Raw genomic sequence first — 16,574 nt, forward strand, 5'->3', positions numbered from 1 at the left:
GAGGCTGCAGGGCCTTAGTAGCTCACTGGAAGGCTAGTCACCAATAGGGAAAGCCACAAGGGCCAGCAACAAAAAGAAGCAGATTGAGTTTCCTATTTTTGGGCCAAAGACTTGCTGGCCATGTTCCTTTCTCCCTTTTCACTGTGGTTTTCTGTCTCCTCCACAGCTTCAGGCCTAGAAAGGCCAGGGGCCAATCCATAGGAAGGGATTTCCCCATCAGTGACAGATGGCCAGCAAAGCAGGGATTAGCTGCCTTGACAAGAGAATTGGGGGGCACCTAAGAGTGCTGTGATGCCCTCCCTTCATCTCGAGGGGCGTGCCTTTCATTTGAAAACAAGTTTCCCCAGGCCAAGGAAGACCTTTGAAGAAGAATTGCTGTTTGTGACCATAAGAAGTCAAAGGGCAAGTGCAGATCAAGGTCTTTTAGAGGAAAGGCTGCACTTTCTCCAGGGTTTGCCAGCTGTGCCCCTGTATGGTATTTAAAAGTAATCACAGTTTAAAGTAGTCAGCTTTGTACACAGTTTCTTCCTCCTGAATAATTGTAAACTCTGGGTGGGCAAAGATACCAGCCAGTTCCATTCATGGCCCTCTCAGGCTCTTGTAGAGAGTGAGCCTGGATGAATATTTGGTGAGCTCAATGAGTGATGCTTTCTTCCCACTGCAGAGAGCTAGGGAGAAAGTTACTCTTCCATTCATCTCAGAGTTTCACAGGGTTGTTGTGAGGAGAAAATGCTCTGTATATTGTAAAGCACTGTATAAAATAAGCTTTGTAATCACTCATCTTTAGGAAAGAAGTTCCTCGAGTTTGTTCCATGTGATGATCACTAAAAGAAATGGAGATGTTTAACTGGAAGAAGGGAGCAGGGACAGGGTAGATGTGTGTTTGAAGGTCTTCCTTGTGGAGGAGGGATGAGATGTGTTCTCTTTGGCCATAGAGGCAGAACCAGGACCCATAGGTGTGAGATACAGAGGCAGAGTCAGGATCGGTGTTAGGGAAAACTTCCTCACTGTTAGATCTGCCCAAAAGGTCACCCTCAGTGAATTTATCTTCACCTAAGTTAAATTGATGCTACCTTGTATGAAGAGTAGTTGAATTTCATCAAACTGTTCCCCTTGAGACCAAAAATGTGATGCATTTCCCTCATCACAGGTCCTCAAAAAGAGGCTGGAGGACCGTTTGTCCTGTAAGCTGGGTAGCGATTCCTTTCACATAGCGTTTAGACTAGATGGCTGCTGAGGTTGCTTCCTATTCCAGTTGTGTGATTCTGTGAGTCCCAACTTGGAATCTACTTCCTTACCCTGGCATCATACTGAGCAAGCCTCTTCCCAGCCTCCTCTCCCTGCCTTTCCCTGATCATTCCCTGTCCCAAAGCTGTGACTTAGGTATTTTGTAGAAGGTAAGAAAAAAAGGAAATAACGCTAACAGCCTTGCAGTTTTTCTTAATGCTTTGTTTTAACGAGAATTAATTACAGCAGAGATTCTTCCCTTTTCAGTGGCTGCAGAGTGAGCAGGCTTGAGTTGGTTGACAGAGGGCCCTGCTTCCTGCCTTAAGAGGAAAGTTTCTCAGGGTATGGCTATAGTGGGTGTTTATAGTGTGGAGGGCACAGGGCTGTTGTTTAGAGAAATGGGGATATGGGTAAAGTGGTGATAGGCATTGTGGGCTCAGTGACAGCCTTTGGATTTTAAACTGTGCTAAGAGGCTTCAGCAAATACAAGGGAAGTAGAACTTAGTGATTAGTGCTTCTCTTGTTAATACTATACCCTTTTATGTTGTACAGTACTTTATGTTTCTTAAATCTCTCTTCTTAAAATCACTCTCATACACTATCTCATTTGATCTTCATCAAAGCTGTATGAGGGAGGTAAGGGAGGGATTATTATTTTCTTTTTTTTATACTTGAAGAATTGAGGTTCAGAAAAATTGACTTTTCCAAGGTCACACATCTTGGAATTAGTAGAGCCAGGACAGTAACTTAGATTTTTTCACTTACTGTGTAAGGGTTCTTTACACCATATTGCCTTAAGGAAGCCTCAACACAATGCTTAGTTGGGTCCACCTTGTTCCTCAGGGAGTCCCAGGCATCTAACTTTTCACCATTTCCATCCAAAACACTCAAGGGATCAGAGATCTAATTGATATCCCTTTGTCCTTTTTATGTTTTTTGTTTCTACCATTGCTTCCTCTTATGCAAGAATGTTGATTTTTCTTTGCTTTCCCCTGTGTCCATGATTGGTGAAAGTTGAGTTCATGTTGCCTTGCTAATAGTATTGCAGCGGACCAGTTCTCTCCACTGGGGACACTCCCCAGCAAGATCCAGGAAACTCAGTCAGGTGGGGAAGGACTCCGTGATGTCACCATCCTGGTCAGCTCCACTCATCTCATCCTCCTTCCTTGTCTTGCGTTTCTCTTTGATAGTCTTTTCAGGTTCTCTGCTAGCTTCATCCTGAGTTTGGCAGTGTGCTTTATCCTACCCAGTGTCAGTCTGGTGATATCAGTCTTATACCTGAGCTTTGTCATGGTTCAGCTGAATTACACAAGCATTCATTAAGTGCTTATTGTATAGAAGGCACTATTATTCAGGGGGAATACATAACGCACAGTGAATACAATTCCTGCTCCCAAAGAGCATTCCTTCTTTCGGTGCTACTTTATGTGAAATTTAGCCCTGGCCCATCAGATAGTGGTGGCACCTTATGACCAGTGGCCTTGGACATGTTGTTATTTTCCTCAGAGGAGTATAATGAATTAAAATTTGAATTGCACAGAGTACAGCAGGTGAGCCCTCTAGTGGCATAAACAGATCAATACGGTGATTTGTGTCTGCTGACTGGGAGAGATTGCTCATTAGCGAACCTGCCAGCCGCCTCTTTCCATGAAAACAGAGTAATTGGTCGCTTAAGAAATCCAATTTGCTCATGAGTTCGTTGTTTGGGTAGCTAAAGCTACATGATTATGCAGACAGATGTTATAGCTCACCTGTATAAACCTCTACCTGCATAGCAGCCCTGCCAAGGTCGATTGTAAAATATCTTTACCCATCTTCTAGATGAGAAAACTAAAGCTCATTGTGGGAAAATGACTTGTCCATGGTATTCAAAGCTAATTTAAAAAAAAAAACCCTTAGATATGTAAATCATTTAACCTGCCCATTCTCTCTATGTAATAGGGAGACCTCACCCCTGGGTGACCAGTAGTGCATGACTTAGGGCAAGACTTTTCCATTCTCTGGGACTTAGTTTCCCCACTTGTAAAATTAGGAGCTTGGACTAGATGAGTTCTAAAGCCCCTTCTAACTCTAAATCTCTGGCCTTTGTCTTTTAGTTTTTCTGACTTCAGGACTCAGTTTCATATCCCACCTTCTGTAGGAACATTCCCCATTAGTTCCACACCCAGCTGCTGGTGCTTTCCTTCTCAGATTCCCTTCCATCCACTTTATTATGTATTATATCATCTAGTTTTCCATATGATGTGTCTCTTGTTCCCCCTCAGTGCCTCCCGTTAGAATGCGAGCTCCTTGGTAGAGACTGTTTTTTCATTTTTGCATCTACAACACTGAGCACAGTGCCTGATTAATAATTAATTAGTGCTTCATAAATGCTTGTTGAATGACTGCTTGACTAAATCTATAATTGTATGAACCTTCCAGTTGAGACCCAGAATTCTAATCTGTGTGGGATTAGCCATGGTAGAAAATAAGCTCTTCTCTTCTCTGATGTCCCATAACCCATTGTCCCTCCCTCCCTGAACATGCTACTTAGTGTTGCACTAATGTTGGTCTGTGTCACCGCTGTCTCCTAGGCCAGGGGTCTTAGACTTTTTTGTGTCCTTGACCCCTTCCACAGTGCAGTGAGGTTTATGGACCTCTTTTCAAAATGATGTTTTTAAATGAATAAAATTAGCAGTTGGTGGGCAAGCATTTGTTAAGCACTTAGCATGTGCCAGGCTCTGTGCTGAATGTTGGGAGTACAAACAGAAGCAAAAAAAAAGTGAATCCCTGCCCTCAGGGAGCTTGCCTTCTAATGGAGAAGACAGAGAGGCCACTGGCCTGAGAGCTTGTTGAAGAAGCTGGGCTTGCTGCCCGGTGGCTGGCAGGGCACCTCACTAATTAGAGAAGTGTGAATTCTAGGGCTAATGTCTCTGCAGGTCAGGAGCTTCCTAAGATATAATGTACCATATACTGGAGATAGGCACATGATTGAGGACACCAATTATATTGAAATGTAGTTATCAGAATCCTTTTTTTTTTTTTTTAAGTTTATAGACCTCAGGTTAAGAAGTCCTATAGTAGTAGACCAAGATGGGTGAGGGCAGGACACATCTGTCTTATCTAAGTTCTGCATCTCCCCTAGTGCCCACAGGCCCAGGACTCTAGAGACAGAAGGCCCTTAATGAAGTTTGAATTAAACTGAAGAAGCATCTGCAGGTTGTGGAGGGACTAATGAAAGGAAGAGATTTCTTTTCATGACCAGCAAGAGTTTTTGTATTTCAGGGCTAAGACTGTTCCTTATGTTTCTGTGGCAAAAGAAAAGCAGGCCTTTCTGAAAAAGCTTTCTTTCATAGCCTGGTTGAGCTGTCTCTTCAGTTGTAAAACTGGATCAAGTAGTGGTTGGGAAGTAGGACAGGCATTTTGCCAAGTAGGCTTGGAGTCATTGGGACCCTTTGAGAGGCCCTCTTACTCTCAAGAAAGCCAACACTCCTGGGAAGTCAGGCGCCATCACCACTGCCACCCCCTCCCCACCCTGCCTCAGATTCAGAAGGATTGGAAGTGCTGTGAAGCCCTGGCAAATCTAGAGATATGCTAACTACATGGGATATAAGAGTAGGGGGCAGAATAGAAATTTGCCAGTTTATCAGGGACTAATGGAAACCAGGCCTTTTGGTTAAGATTGAGGAGTAGGGAAGGAAAACCCAAAACCTTAATAAGGAATGGTTAGAAAAGAAGGGGGCACAAGGCACAAGGGGTGGGGTGGTTCTCAATTCCTCAGAGAGACTTTCCCCAAGAAGAAGATAATGGGAACCTTGGAAATGTGTGACCTAAAATGCCAGACCTGGCACCCTGGCTTTTAAGAGCAGTTTTGCCAAAGGCCTGGGAGCCCAGAGCAGGACAGCTGCTGTGTAACAGTGTTGGGATTGCCCAACTTCCTAGTGTCAGCCATGGAGGCTTGTGGAATTTATAGCTGGGAAGGGACTGACTTTCTTAGAAGATTAAGACAGAAGGTCCTAAAGGACACAGGAACAGGACACAGGTCACAGAGTGACCCTCATTTTTTAGGTGTAGAAACTGAAACACAAATTATAATTTGTCTAAAGATCATGCAGGTAGAAAGTTGGTATATTTGAACTCAGATTGTCTGACTCTCAAATCTAGTGATCTTTCTATTCACCAGGTTTTCTTTAGCCCTAACTAGTTTCCCTCTCTGCTTTCCCAGCCCTGGCCTAGTGTATCAAATTTGGCGAAGGATTTCATTGACCGTCTGCTAACTGTGGATCCTGGTGCCAGGATGACAGCTCTCCAAGCCTTGAAGCACCCATGGGTGGTGAGCATGGCTGCCTCTTCATCCATGAAGAATCTTCACCGCTCAATTTCCCAGAATCTTCTCAAGAGGGCATCTTCTCGGTGCCAGAGCACCAAGTCGGCTCAGTCCACACGCTCCAGCCGTTCAACCAAGTCCAATAAATCTCGGCGTGTGCGTGAGCGGGAACTTCGAGAACTCAACCTGCGCTACCAACAGCAGTATAATGGCTGAGCGGCTACTGTCCTTGCACAACTGAGATCTTCTCAGACACACCCTGGGGAAGTGGCAGTGGGACCCGGTGCCTGGGAGCAGGAGCAGGCACCATAGTCCCCTGAGTTTCCCTTCTCACTTGGGGAAGGGTCTTGGGCTACACAACAGACTCCCATCCCTTTGCCAGACATCCACTGTCTTAAGTGCCTTGTGCTGCTCCCCAGGCTAGTGAGGGCCCCAGAAGGAGAAAAGCCTTGTGGGGCTGGGGTACCCACTATTATTTATTAATGCTGGATTCTAAGGACTGTCTGCCCACATCCATCCCATATTCATAGGTGTCATGTTTGTTTGTATCAAGAACCCCTCTTAGATGACAAAGGACAGATGGTATTTCTGTTGTGTGCCCACCTTTACTGGGAGGTTGGAGTACTGAGTGGTTATGACTCAACTACCTAAGAGCTTCCTGCTGTGTCAGAACTGTAAACGCACCAGGTGGAGGTAGGGGGAACCAGTGGCAGTCTGGAGGATGAAGAGGGAACCAAGACTAGACTAGGAACTTTAGATCTGAGCACCTTACAGTGGTAGGGCAAGAAGCAGAGCTCTGTGGGCATTTTAAAGAAAGGGAAGTCCCTTGTTCCTCTTTCCCTGAATCCAGTCCCCCCTGCCCTGTCTCCTTACTATTCCCACCCTAGAGATGGTACTTGTGGGTGTGATGTTACACAGGCCAGGCTGTTGGCTTAGAGTAAGGGATGCACCTCCTTGCAGGCTGCATTATTTGGTGGTAATGCTCCAAATTTTCCTGAGGAGAGGTGCTTTTTGTTTTGTCATTTTTTTTAACCAAACCCCAGGCCTCTTTATTCTTTTCTACTCACTTGGCACCAGATGGGGCCAGTACATGAGAGCCCCCTGATCTCAAATAAGTTTCCTTTAGTTCTGCTTATTTGAAGGCTTCACAGGAAAACTTGCCCAAATATCTACCCTTTTTCCTTTCTTTCCCATTTTCTTGTCCTTCCTTTCTGAGAGAGGCTCTGAGTATCCAGAAATAGAGAAGGGAACACTGAAGTCAGAGCTGTTATCTATAGCATGTCCTTGGCACAAGAGTACCCTTTCTGATCAGTACCACCGCTATAACTAACAGAAAATGGAATTGCCTTTGTGGTGGGCTCACCTGGGCTGGAGGAAGTGATCAGTAGTGACTCAGAGGGGAAGTGCCTGGTGGGGGGAGGGAGGCTGGAGAATCTACCAGGATGTGCAAGAGTGTGACTTACTCTGGGGGCCTTGGGGTGAGGGTGGCATGGGAGGGGTGCAGCTGAGCATCCAGGTCCATTTCTATCTAGTGAATGGGGGAAGGATCCACTAAGGAGCCTGTGTAGGGCCTATCTTCTTATAGGATCTTCTTTTCAATAGAAATATGTGTATGTGAAAAAAGAAATACAGAGTACATGTAGCCATCTTGGTCATTCCATCCCTTAGGACAATCTGCTTCCTTTCCCTGGTTGTTTAGTCATTTTTAGCCTTGTAGTACTCTTTGAGACCCTATTTAAGGATTTTCTTGCCAAAAATATTGGAGTGGTTTGCCATTTCCTTCTTCAGCTCATTTTAGAGATGAGGTAACTAAGGCAAACAGGGTTAAGTGACTTGCCCAGGGTCACCCAGCTAATAAGTGTCTGAGGCCAAATCTGAACTCAGGTCTTTGTGACTCTAAGAGCAGAGCTCTATCCAGTGTATTACCTAGCTGCTTACCTTCCCCTGGGAAGTTGCTACCATATACATATTGACTATCTCGAAGCAGACCTGGTACCCAGCTGATTCCAAGGGTTCAAGTGTCCTATGATATCCCAGTGTTGTCCTGGTCTTCTACATTTCATCTGATTTCTCCAGGAAATTGTATATAAAGGAAACTTGAACCTAACTAGTCGTTAGCTCTGGAAGGACAAAGGGCATATAACCTAATCTGTAGCCAGGAAAAAGGATAGTGGCTGGTTTTCCTTCCTGTTGGTGAGTACTTGGGCTGGAGGGGAAAACAGCTGAAGTTAGTCTCCAAGGCAGACTGAGGTAAATCATCTTGGCCTCTGTGCAGAGTTGTGGCTACCAATTTTTCCCTCCTCTTAGAAAACTGCATATACACATTTCCCTTTCCCGTCTTATCCTATATGCCCTGTTGTCCTTGGGGGAGGAGTTATGCCCTGCCTCTGTTTTCAAGGGTTTTTCCACTTCTAAGTCAGGGATGGCTACAAAGCTGGGTGAGTGTTACCTCTTTGTCCTGCCTCCAGGTGCTGTCTCTGCCATCACAATGTAGACCCGATGTCCCTGCCTTATTTCTTCTGTACTCTTTAGAGCTCATTTGTCTAGCCTATTTTTTCCATCATACTATACGGGCAGGATGTTTTCAGGGCTCTTTTGGCTTGTATATAAGGGTTTGCCCACTAAATGAACCAGTCTTCCATGGACAAAGTCTAAGTGACATCTAGTGGCTACTTGGGATATGGATGGGCAGTGAGTCTGGGAAGGAGCCACTATGGGGCCTGACAGGAGGTTCTGGAGTTGGAATTGTGCTGTCTGAGGAATAAGGCAGTTTGTGATAGCTTCATTCTTCATCCCCTTCCCCTCCACCCCCCACCCCCCCCACCCCCCAGAAAGCCTCTCCTTACGAAATTTCTTGTGGAACTTAGCAATACTGTGCGAATCTGCCTAGCCCTGCAGGGAAGGGGTGGGGGAGGCCCCAGTGCCCCAAGGTGAAACTGCAGGGTTGGGATGGAGGGGGGCTGGTTCCCCCAACATGGCCCATTTGGGACTGTATACTGTCAGTCCTGACCAGACTGTATTGTCTGCTTAGACATCTCTGACTCCTCTTAAATGCATGGACTTGCAAACTTTGTCAGGCTTGCAGCTAAGATAAAGCAGTAGAGCCTATTTTAGGGGGCTGCCCTCAGTTTTTATTGCCTGTTTTTAAACTGAAGCTACTCTCAGCAAGTTTGAGAAGGGGCTAGGGCTTCATTTCTAGTAGAGGAGCCAAGCTGCCTCCTTAATAAGACCCTCATTGCACTTAGGGTAGGGGCTTCTGCCAAGAAAACAAGTGGGTATTCTCCTATATTCCAGGCCCATAGAGATCTAATGTAACACTGTTCTTTATGTAAAACAAACCAACAATAAAAAGACAAAAACTATTCATATGAACATTGTTGCCCACTCTGACCAGCAGTGCCAAGGAGCAGGCCTCCTGTTCTGGTGATTCTTGGTACCAACAGGAAAACCAAGCCAAAGTGACTTTTTATGTTTATGTATGCAAGTTTACTTTTGTGCCAGAGAGAGAGAGAGAGAGAGAGAGCCATGTGTCACAGAGTGCCTTCTCCAAGGCCTAGGGAGCCTAGACACTATTCTCCCAGGCTACTCTACTGGCCATTCTGCTTTCCTCTGACAGTCCAGTGACTTTCAGACCCAGTTTACTGTCCCAAAGACATAAGGTTCCCCAGGCAGATGGTCCCACAACCAGGAGAACTCTCAGCCACTTAATCCAATGTCCTGGAGTTCTGGACAGCAACGGGAGACCTAAGGGACTGCAAAGCAAATCCCTGATGTGGTGGACCTAGAGCTTCTTTGCTCCCATACCTCCTTCAGCTTACTCTTTGTCCTGCTTCCAGGAGCCCTACCCTGGAGAGGTCATTGAGTTTGTCTAGGTTAGGGGAAGGGAGATGACTGGGTGGAAGCTTCCTGTACTTTTCTTCTGTTACTTGTTTCCCAGGGATCTCTTTGGGGAGCCTGTCCCTTCAGTGGACTTTCTCATTTGCCAATCCTACTACCTACATACCACTACCCCACTTTTTTTTGCCAATTTTGGACCCACATATCTCCCCTCCTTCCCACTCCTCCCCCCTGCCCCATGAGAGGCTGAATAAATATGTACTTGTGGGTTTGAGACCTTCGCTCTTTGTCTCAGCGTCTTGACATTAAAAAAGTCCCTCATACTATTGTTCCCTGGGAGCTTGTGCCATTGGATTGAGAATGTATAAAGTTATTTATTTTGTGTACTCAGTTTGCAAATGTATCTTGTATATTCAATAAACGTGCAGTCTTCCCCCAGGATGACTGTGCCGTCCCTGTGGCCATGACTGTTTCCTGGTTTGGGGTAGGGGAGGAGGTGGAAAAATAATAATAATAATGAACATTTATATAGCACTTATGAGTGCCAGGTATTGTGCTGAGTGCTTTATAATCATTATCTCCTTTGACTCTCACAACAATCTTGGGAGGTAAATGTAGTTATTATCCCCACTTTATAGATAAGGAAACTGAGGCTAACGGGTTAAAGGAATTGCCCAGGGTCACGCAGCTAGCAAATATCTGAGATCACATTTGAACTCAGATCTTCGTGACTCTGGGCCTAGCATTGTGTCCACCATAGCACATGAATGCCTTGAGTTGAGAACCCTAATGGGGAGTGGTAGGGAGTGTGAGGTAGTGCTAGAGTCTAGGGAGGAGCAGCTCCTCTCACCCTGAGGTCTCCCTGTCCCACTTCATTTCTGCTGAAACACCTTTTGGAAGCACATTGCTTCCTTCGCCAGTCTCAGGTTTCCTTTCTGGTGGTGCCAGGGCCAAGTCCTGGTCTTTTTTTTTTTTTAGATAATTTATTTGTTTGTTTACAGTCTTCAACAATCACTTCCATAAGTTTTAAATTTTCTCCCCCTCCCTCCCCAAGATGGCATGCAATCTTATATGGGTTCTACGCATACATTCTCATTAAACACCCAGTAGGTCTTCTTAGTGCAGCCCCAGGTGAAGCAGAATACCTTGGCAGTATCCCGAGTGGGTGGGACTGTGTGGAGTGCTAGGAGCAGAGCCTCTGGCTTGTTTCACCACATCCTGGGCACCCAGCTCCCATGCCCGCTGGTTACCCAAGATGAGTAAAGGAAGAGCCTGAGGAGAAAAAAGGCCCAGACTTGAAAGAAGACGGAATTTCTTGTGCTTCAGGGAATAGGGAAGAAGGGTATTGGGTTTGTGTGGGGTGTCCCCAAAGCCCCTTCTTCAAGCTCGTTAGTTGTTGGCCATCATCTGACCCAAGAGCTAAATTTGCTGATGGGTGTGTACACGGCTGGTGCCTGGACATTGCAGTTGCTTGTCCCCCAGGAGACAACACCACCTTGGACCCAGGGTGCTTCCTGGAGGTTGTTTAGTCGGCAAACAAGGGGGCCTCCATCATCACTCAGGTGAACGGAGAGCTGGAATGGCTTGGAGATGGCTAACATTGGAGCCTAGAGAGTAGTGGGTGCCTGGGCACTCTGACGGAGCCTCTGGTTCATCCTGAGAATACATAATTTTGGCTCTTGTGAGTCAACAGTGGAGAATCCTGAGGGAAAGGAAGAGTTGGTATTGTAATCTGAGAACCTATTCTGGGTTGAGCTCTTGATCCTTTGGGGGCTGCCTTAGCCCCTAGGGGCAGCACCAGGAGCTTTCATGTTACCTGGCAGGAGGAGGCTCCAAAGCCTCCTACACAGATCATGGTATCCATGACTTGGCTGCCCCAGTACTGCTGACACTAATATATTGTCACCAGGGGCACAGCCACCTGCTGGAACTGAGCAGGGGTAGTGTTGGCTATAAGTAGAAGCAAAAGTCTTTTACTATTTTCTTCTATCCTAGTGATGCCCCAGGCTGAATGTCCCCCCAAATGGCCCCAGAGCCCTTACGCTGATTCACATACAACATCGTTCCTCTGGGTGCCCCAATAGAAGTCCTATTCATTCTGAACCTTCCCCTTCACACACCCATGCCACTGGTGCGGTCCCAGCCTGTAGTGCCACAAGTGATGTCCTGGGGAATGCTGTTGTCTATGGCCAGACACACAGGAGTTATTGGAATTGGACAGATGAGAACAGCTTAAGCAGAGTAAGATCATTGTTAATGGTATTGGGATTCCAGTCAGGGTAGGTGATGACCGGTGGGGAACCATTTTCAGTGAGGTTGGATAGGGCCCTGAGGGCACAGGAGTCAAGTCTGAAGTCTCAAGGCTCTTCCCTGGTAAGGCCTAATAGACAGGCACAGAAAGGGGACACTTAGGTATAGGGTGGTTGAGTGCTTTGGGTTCAGAACTTGATCTTGTGGAGATTGAAAAGAATAACTAGAAATGAATTGGACTGTGTATCTCTACAGGATTCAGGTCTAGGTGCCGGGTCTCCTCTTTCCCTTTGACTTAGATGGTGAGGTCTGGGTCCTAGCAATTTCCTAACCTCAGTTCAACCATCTCCCCACCTCAGAGGGTTGAGACCTGTTGGGCTGCTCACCTTTGAGATTGTCCTGACCTGAATAGGTTCTGCATTAGATGATCAGTCATATTCTCCAAGGACAACCAGGTGGCGGCTTGGGCAAGAATGAAATGTGGGAATGGGCAGATGTAAAAGGAAACAGACCCAGTGGGCCTAGGATTAACATAGCTGCGGAGGTGAGGTGTGGGCCAGGACTCGATGAAGGGATCACTCCAGGGTACGATGAAGAGCCAAAGCTATAGATTTGGGATAGGCTACTCCTCTGCAGGGGCTTTAGTTCCTGTGACTTTGAAGGAATGTGGCTTTAGGGTCCTTACCTCACACTGCAGTGGGCAGCTGTGATGACCCAGTTTTGGGTAATGAGGGAACCTCCACAGGAACAGCCCATTAGGCTTATAGGTAAGTTCACAGGTTAAAAACATGACTATGTATCAATATCCAGAGGGTATGCCCCTCGTTGGGGAGGCCACATGCTGGAGCTCAAAGAATATTGGGTATAGGTAGGAACTCTGCTTCTGATACTTATTACCTTTGTTCATTTTAGTGGTAAGAACTCTGGGTTTTGAGTCAGAGGACCTGTGTCTGAACTTGGCCCAGCTGCTTACTAGCTACATGACTTTAGGCAGGACACATAACTTTTCTGGGCCTCATCTGTAAAAGGAATCCCAGAATTTAGAGTTGAACATGACCCCAGGTGCCATCAAATGAAAGGAGCTCCAAAAAGGGGGAACTTGCCATCTCTTGAGGCAGCTCATCGCACTTTGGGACAGAGTCTAATTCAGGGGTGGGGAACCTGCGGCCTTGAGGTCACATGTGCTTTTCTTCCTTCCTCCCTCCCTCCCTTTCTTCCTTCCATCCTTCCTCTATGTCCACATATGGTATCATACCCATCTTTGTAACTTTTTTTTCCTCCTCTCTTCAAAGAGCAGCCTTAACCCTAAATCAAACTTGTCTTTCATTGATTGGCCAATAATAGGTCCCAGACCCGTGCCCTCCTTGGTCATTATTTGGGTCCTAATTGGCTTAGAATGAAGGTAAATAGCAGTTGTTTCTGTTTTGACCAGAAACCTCGAGGGTCTTCCCCTCCCAGATCTATTTTTTTTTTTTAAGAGGCCATTCTTTGCTTCATTTCTTGTTAAGCCTTAATCACAGGACAAGTTTTGCCTCCATCAAATCGAGACCTGTTAAGGACTTTAGCCTGAAAAGGCCAAGGATCCCTACTGCATCCTGGGCCATCTCCAGTGGTCCTGATCTATATCTGATCACTGGATCCAGATGACTCCAGAGATGAAAGTAAGACGGGTGACTTTGCACAGCCCTCCTTCACTTAAATCCAGTTCACTTACTTGTCATGGCATCACCTTCCTTCTCTTCAAGAGCAAAGGACAAACAGCAATGGCCTTCTAGGTCCTTGGGTGCGGCTTTTTCCGAGTCCAAGTTTTATGGAACAAATCCTTTTATTAAGAGGACTTGTTCTGTGAAGTTTGGATTCAGTCAAAGGACCAACCTAGAGGGCCACATGTGGCCTTGAGGCCACAGGTTCCCCACCCCTGGTCTAAGGGTTCGGAAGAGTCTCAATTTGCCTCTATAATATCCACCCATAGCTCTTGGTTCTTGCCTACTGGAGCCAGGTAGAATGAGTCTTAATATCTCTTTTTCATGAAAGCCCTTCAGTTATTTGAAGACAGCTGTTCCCCCCTTCTCTTCCCCTTATCCCCATCTTCTCTAGGCTAAACATCCACATGCCCAGTTCCTTCCTGATCATTTGACATGGCTCAAGGATCTTCACCATCCTGGCTGCCCTGCCCCTAAAACTCCATCTTAATCAGGCTCCTTAAACTGTGCTTCCCAGAACCAAACACAATACTTCATTTAGATGTGCTCTGATCAAGGAAGACTAGAGAAACGCTCACTGTATTTCTGGAAGCCATCTATCTTCATACACAACAAGATCTCACTAGCTTTTTCAGCTGTCACATCACAGTACTTACGGACTCATATTAACCGACCCTGCCCTGCCTCTCCGCGGGCTTAAGGCACATTGGGTTCTAGTCATGTCTCCCCCATCCTGTACTTGTGAAATTAATCTTTTGACCCCAAGTTTAAGGCTTTACATTTATTCTTATTGAATTCTACCTTATTAGATTCAGCCCAGTGCTCTAGCCTGTAAGGAGCTTCCTTTGGATTCTGTCATCCATTGTATTAGCTATCCCTACTAGCACGGTTTACCTCCTTTCAGCCTCAGTTTCCTTATCTATAAATATTATCTGTTTCACAAGGATTCTTGTGAGCAAAGTGTTATGTAAATATGTTAATAGTAGAAGAAAAAGGTTTTGTCTAGGCGGTGGTCTCCCTGTCCTGAAACTGTACCACACCTCCACTTTCTCCCCCCTCCTCCCAATACAAAGATTGTTCCCTCTTTTCCAAAGCTATACTCCTGAAATGGTAGAGTGGGGGTCAAGGAACTGTCCACCTGGGCTGAGAAGCCTGCTTCCTCCTCTTACACCCCTCCCTTATTTCCAATTTCTCTGTCCCCAGCTCTTCTTTGCCAGAGCTAAGTCATTACCTGCAGGGACACTTGCCAGGACCAGGATCCCGACACAGCATTTTCCCTGTTGACGATCTTCTGGGTGAAGTTCAGAGCGGTTTGATGGCTGCGATCCCTCAACCTTTAGCAGACAATACAGAACAGCCATATCATTGCTTAACCATTATAAGGGCTTACATTTATAAAGTGAAATTTGTAAAACTTTAATAACCCTATAAATATTATTCTTAAAGGTGAGGAAATAGGCTCATCAAGGTGAAGGAAATTACCCATGATCACACAGGTAGAGTCAGGGCCCTAGTGAAAACAGGCCATGAAAGTTTGGGAGGATAAAGGTGTGAGAAAGTACCCCTTTGCTTTAAGTTGCTCTCCCAAACTCCTCCCTCCTGAGGCCTACCAGAGTCACTGCCACCTTGGCTCTCTAGTTATATTGAGAGGGACGGTTGAATGAAGACTGTGAGTTGATGGGCAAGGGCTTATGGGAGTTAGGAGCTGAGGTTAAGCATGAGTCCTGTGTTGGAGGACTTCAGTGAGCATTAACCCTGGCCATGGTTAGGTCTTGGAGAAACCATAGAATTTCAGAACTGAAAGGACTATTAGGGAAAGGGAGAGGGTCTTGGGAGGACTGATTCTTTGCTATGATGTGTGGAGATTTGCAAGTTATGAAACAGCATGGTACAATGAACTTGGAATCAAAACACTTAGGTTTAAGTCTCTCAGCTGCCTTGAGTTGGTGGGTGGCACAGTGATAGAGCCCCAGCTAAGAGAGTACTGGGTAATGGGACAGGGAGGAAGCTGAGAATGGGAGCAGGTGTCAGGCACAAGAGAGTCCACAGCACTGCCATCTTTTCTGATTTGTCTGGGGCAGGTTCTGGGACAGGACGGAGCTTTATAGGGCTTGAGATACAAAGACCTTGGGCCTTGTTCCAATGCCAATGCAGCTGTGACTTTACTGCCCTTTAACATACTCTGTCCTGACAGAGGGGATGTGGAGAGGGTGGGGCAGATCACCTGCATTTCAGAGATCTCCAAAGTATGGCATACATCAAAGGATAGGCTCCGCCAGGCCTGAAGTTACCAATAGGTATAAGACTCCCACCAATTTAATTGAAAGGCTATCCTCTCTGGAACTGTTGTTTTTCCCAAGAGAGTAGGTTGGGGTTTGGGTATAGAAAAGGCCTTCCTTCCAATAGTAGGTCTTAGAGCTCCAGAACCCAGGGAAAGAGGAAAAGGAGAACAGAAGTGGATGGAAAAGAGGATGCTTCATGTCTGGTGTCTTCTGGGTTTTATGTAGATACATACCCCGTGCTCAGGACTTCTGTGCAGATACTATTATTCCCCTGAAAAGTAAGTAAAAATTGGGGTTGACTTCAAAATATGGGGAAAGAGCTAGTATTTTTTTCCTGGGGGAGATCTTATGGCTTGAGTTTGCTTTTCCCGAGGGATGGATAATCCTGATTGGAAATTGAATCCTTTCATTCTTAACTGGTTGCCAGAAGCTCATGAGCTAAAACTAATGAGTCCCTGCTGGGGTGGGTGAAGGCAGTGGGGAGGGTGGGATAGATGAATAATGGGAACAGTGGTCTTATGCAAAGAATGCTGGATTTCTGGGTTTGTAATCAGAGGACCTGAGTCCAAGTCCCAGTTTTGCTGCTTACTACATGTGACCAGGGAGACAAGAGACTCCCTGCTTTGCATCTCATCCATTTATAAATGGAGAGGGTGGAGCTAATTGATCTCTATGACTCCTCCTAGCTCTGGCTTCCATGGTTCCTATGAGCACCTGGGAGTGACAGGAGGGAGATCTAAGGTGGGTTAAGGGAGACATAGAAAATAATGGAAGGGAACATGGGTGGGTGGGGAGGGAGAGCCTTAAAGTTTGAGGAGGTCACTAATAAGTAGTCAATCAAATTCACAAACTTCTACTGACTCATCTTCATGCCCATTTGTGTACGAGGTGGTGCTGTGGGCAATGCAGATGAAGGCAGTACCTGTAGTTTGGGAGGATCAACATGTCAGGAAATTGCAGACCAACACA

At 46.1% G+C, this 16,574-nt stretch overlaps 2 protein-coding genes across 4 annotated transcripts in view; one reads left to right on the top strand and one right to left on the bottom strand.

Annotated features, from left to right (window-relative positions):
- PSKH1 (protein serine kinase H1) overlaps positions 1 to 9,830 on the top strand; it is a 61,876-nt gene extending 52,046 nt beyond the window's left edge. The window contains exon 4 of one of the 3 annotated variants that reach the window (XM_072636097.1): positions 5,432 to 5,704. In XM_072636097.1, coding sequence (XP_072492198.1) covers positions 5,432 to 5,483 — 52 coding nt within the window. In that variant the 3' untranslated portion in view covers positions 5,484 to 5,704. Of the gene's footprint in view, positions 1 to 5,431 lie in introns of all 3 variants that reach the window. The other 2 variants (XM_072636095.1, XM_072636096.1) reach the window with 2 other exon arrangements.
- A 555-nt stretch (positions 9,831 to 10,385) lies between these two features.
- CTRL (chymotrypsin like) lies at positions 10,386 to 14,809 on the bottom strand. Its single transcript, XM_072633462.1, is given in 10 exon segments — positions 10,386 to 10,928; positions 11,186 to 11,320; positions 11,491 to 11,580; positions 11,583 to 11,662; positions 12,008 to 12,082; positions 12,306 to 12,380; positions 14,364 to 14,425; positions 14,555 to 14,631; positions 14,634 to 14,651; positions 14,806 to 14,809. Coding segments are annotated over 10 exon segments (771 nt in total). The 3' UTR covers positions 10,386 to 10,773.
- Between the last annotated feature and the right edge of the window lie 1,765 nt (positions 14,810 to 16,574).

This window comes from Notamacropus eugenii, chromosome 1 (assembly GCF_028372415.1).
Source record: "Notamacropus eugenii isolate mMacEug1 chromosome 1, mMacEug1.pri_v2, whole genome shotgun sequence".
Classification (NCBI taxonomy): domain Eukaryota; kingdom Metazoa; phylum Chordata; class Mammalia; order Diprotodontia; family Macropodidae; genus Notamacropus; species Notamacropus eugenii.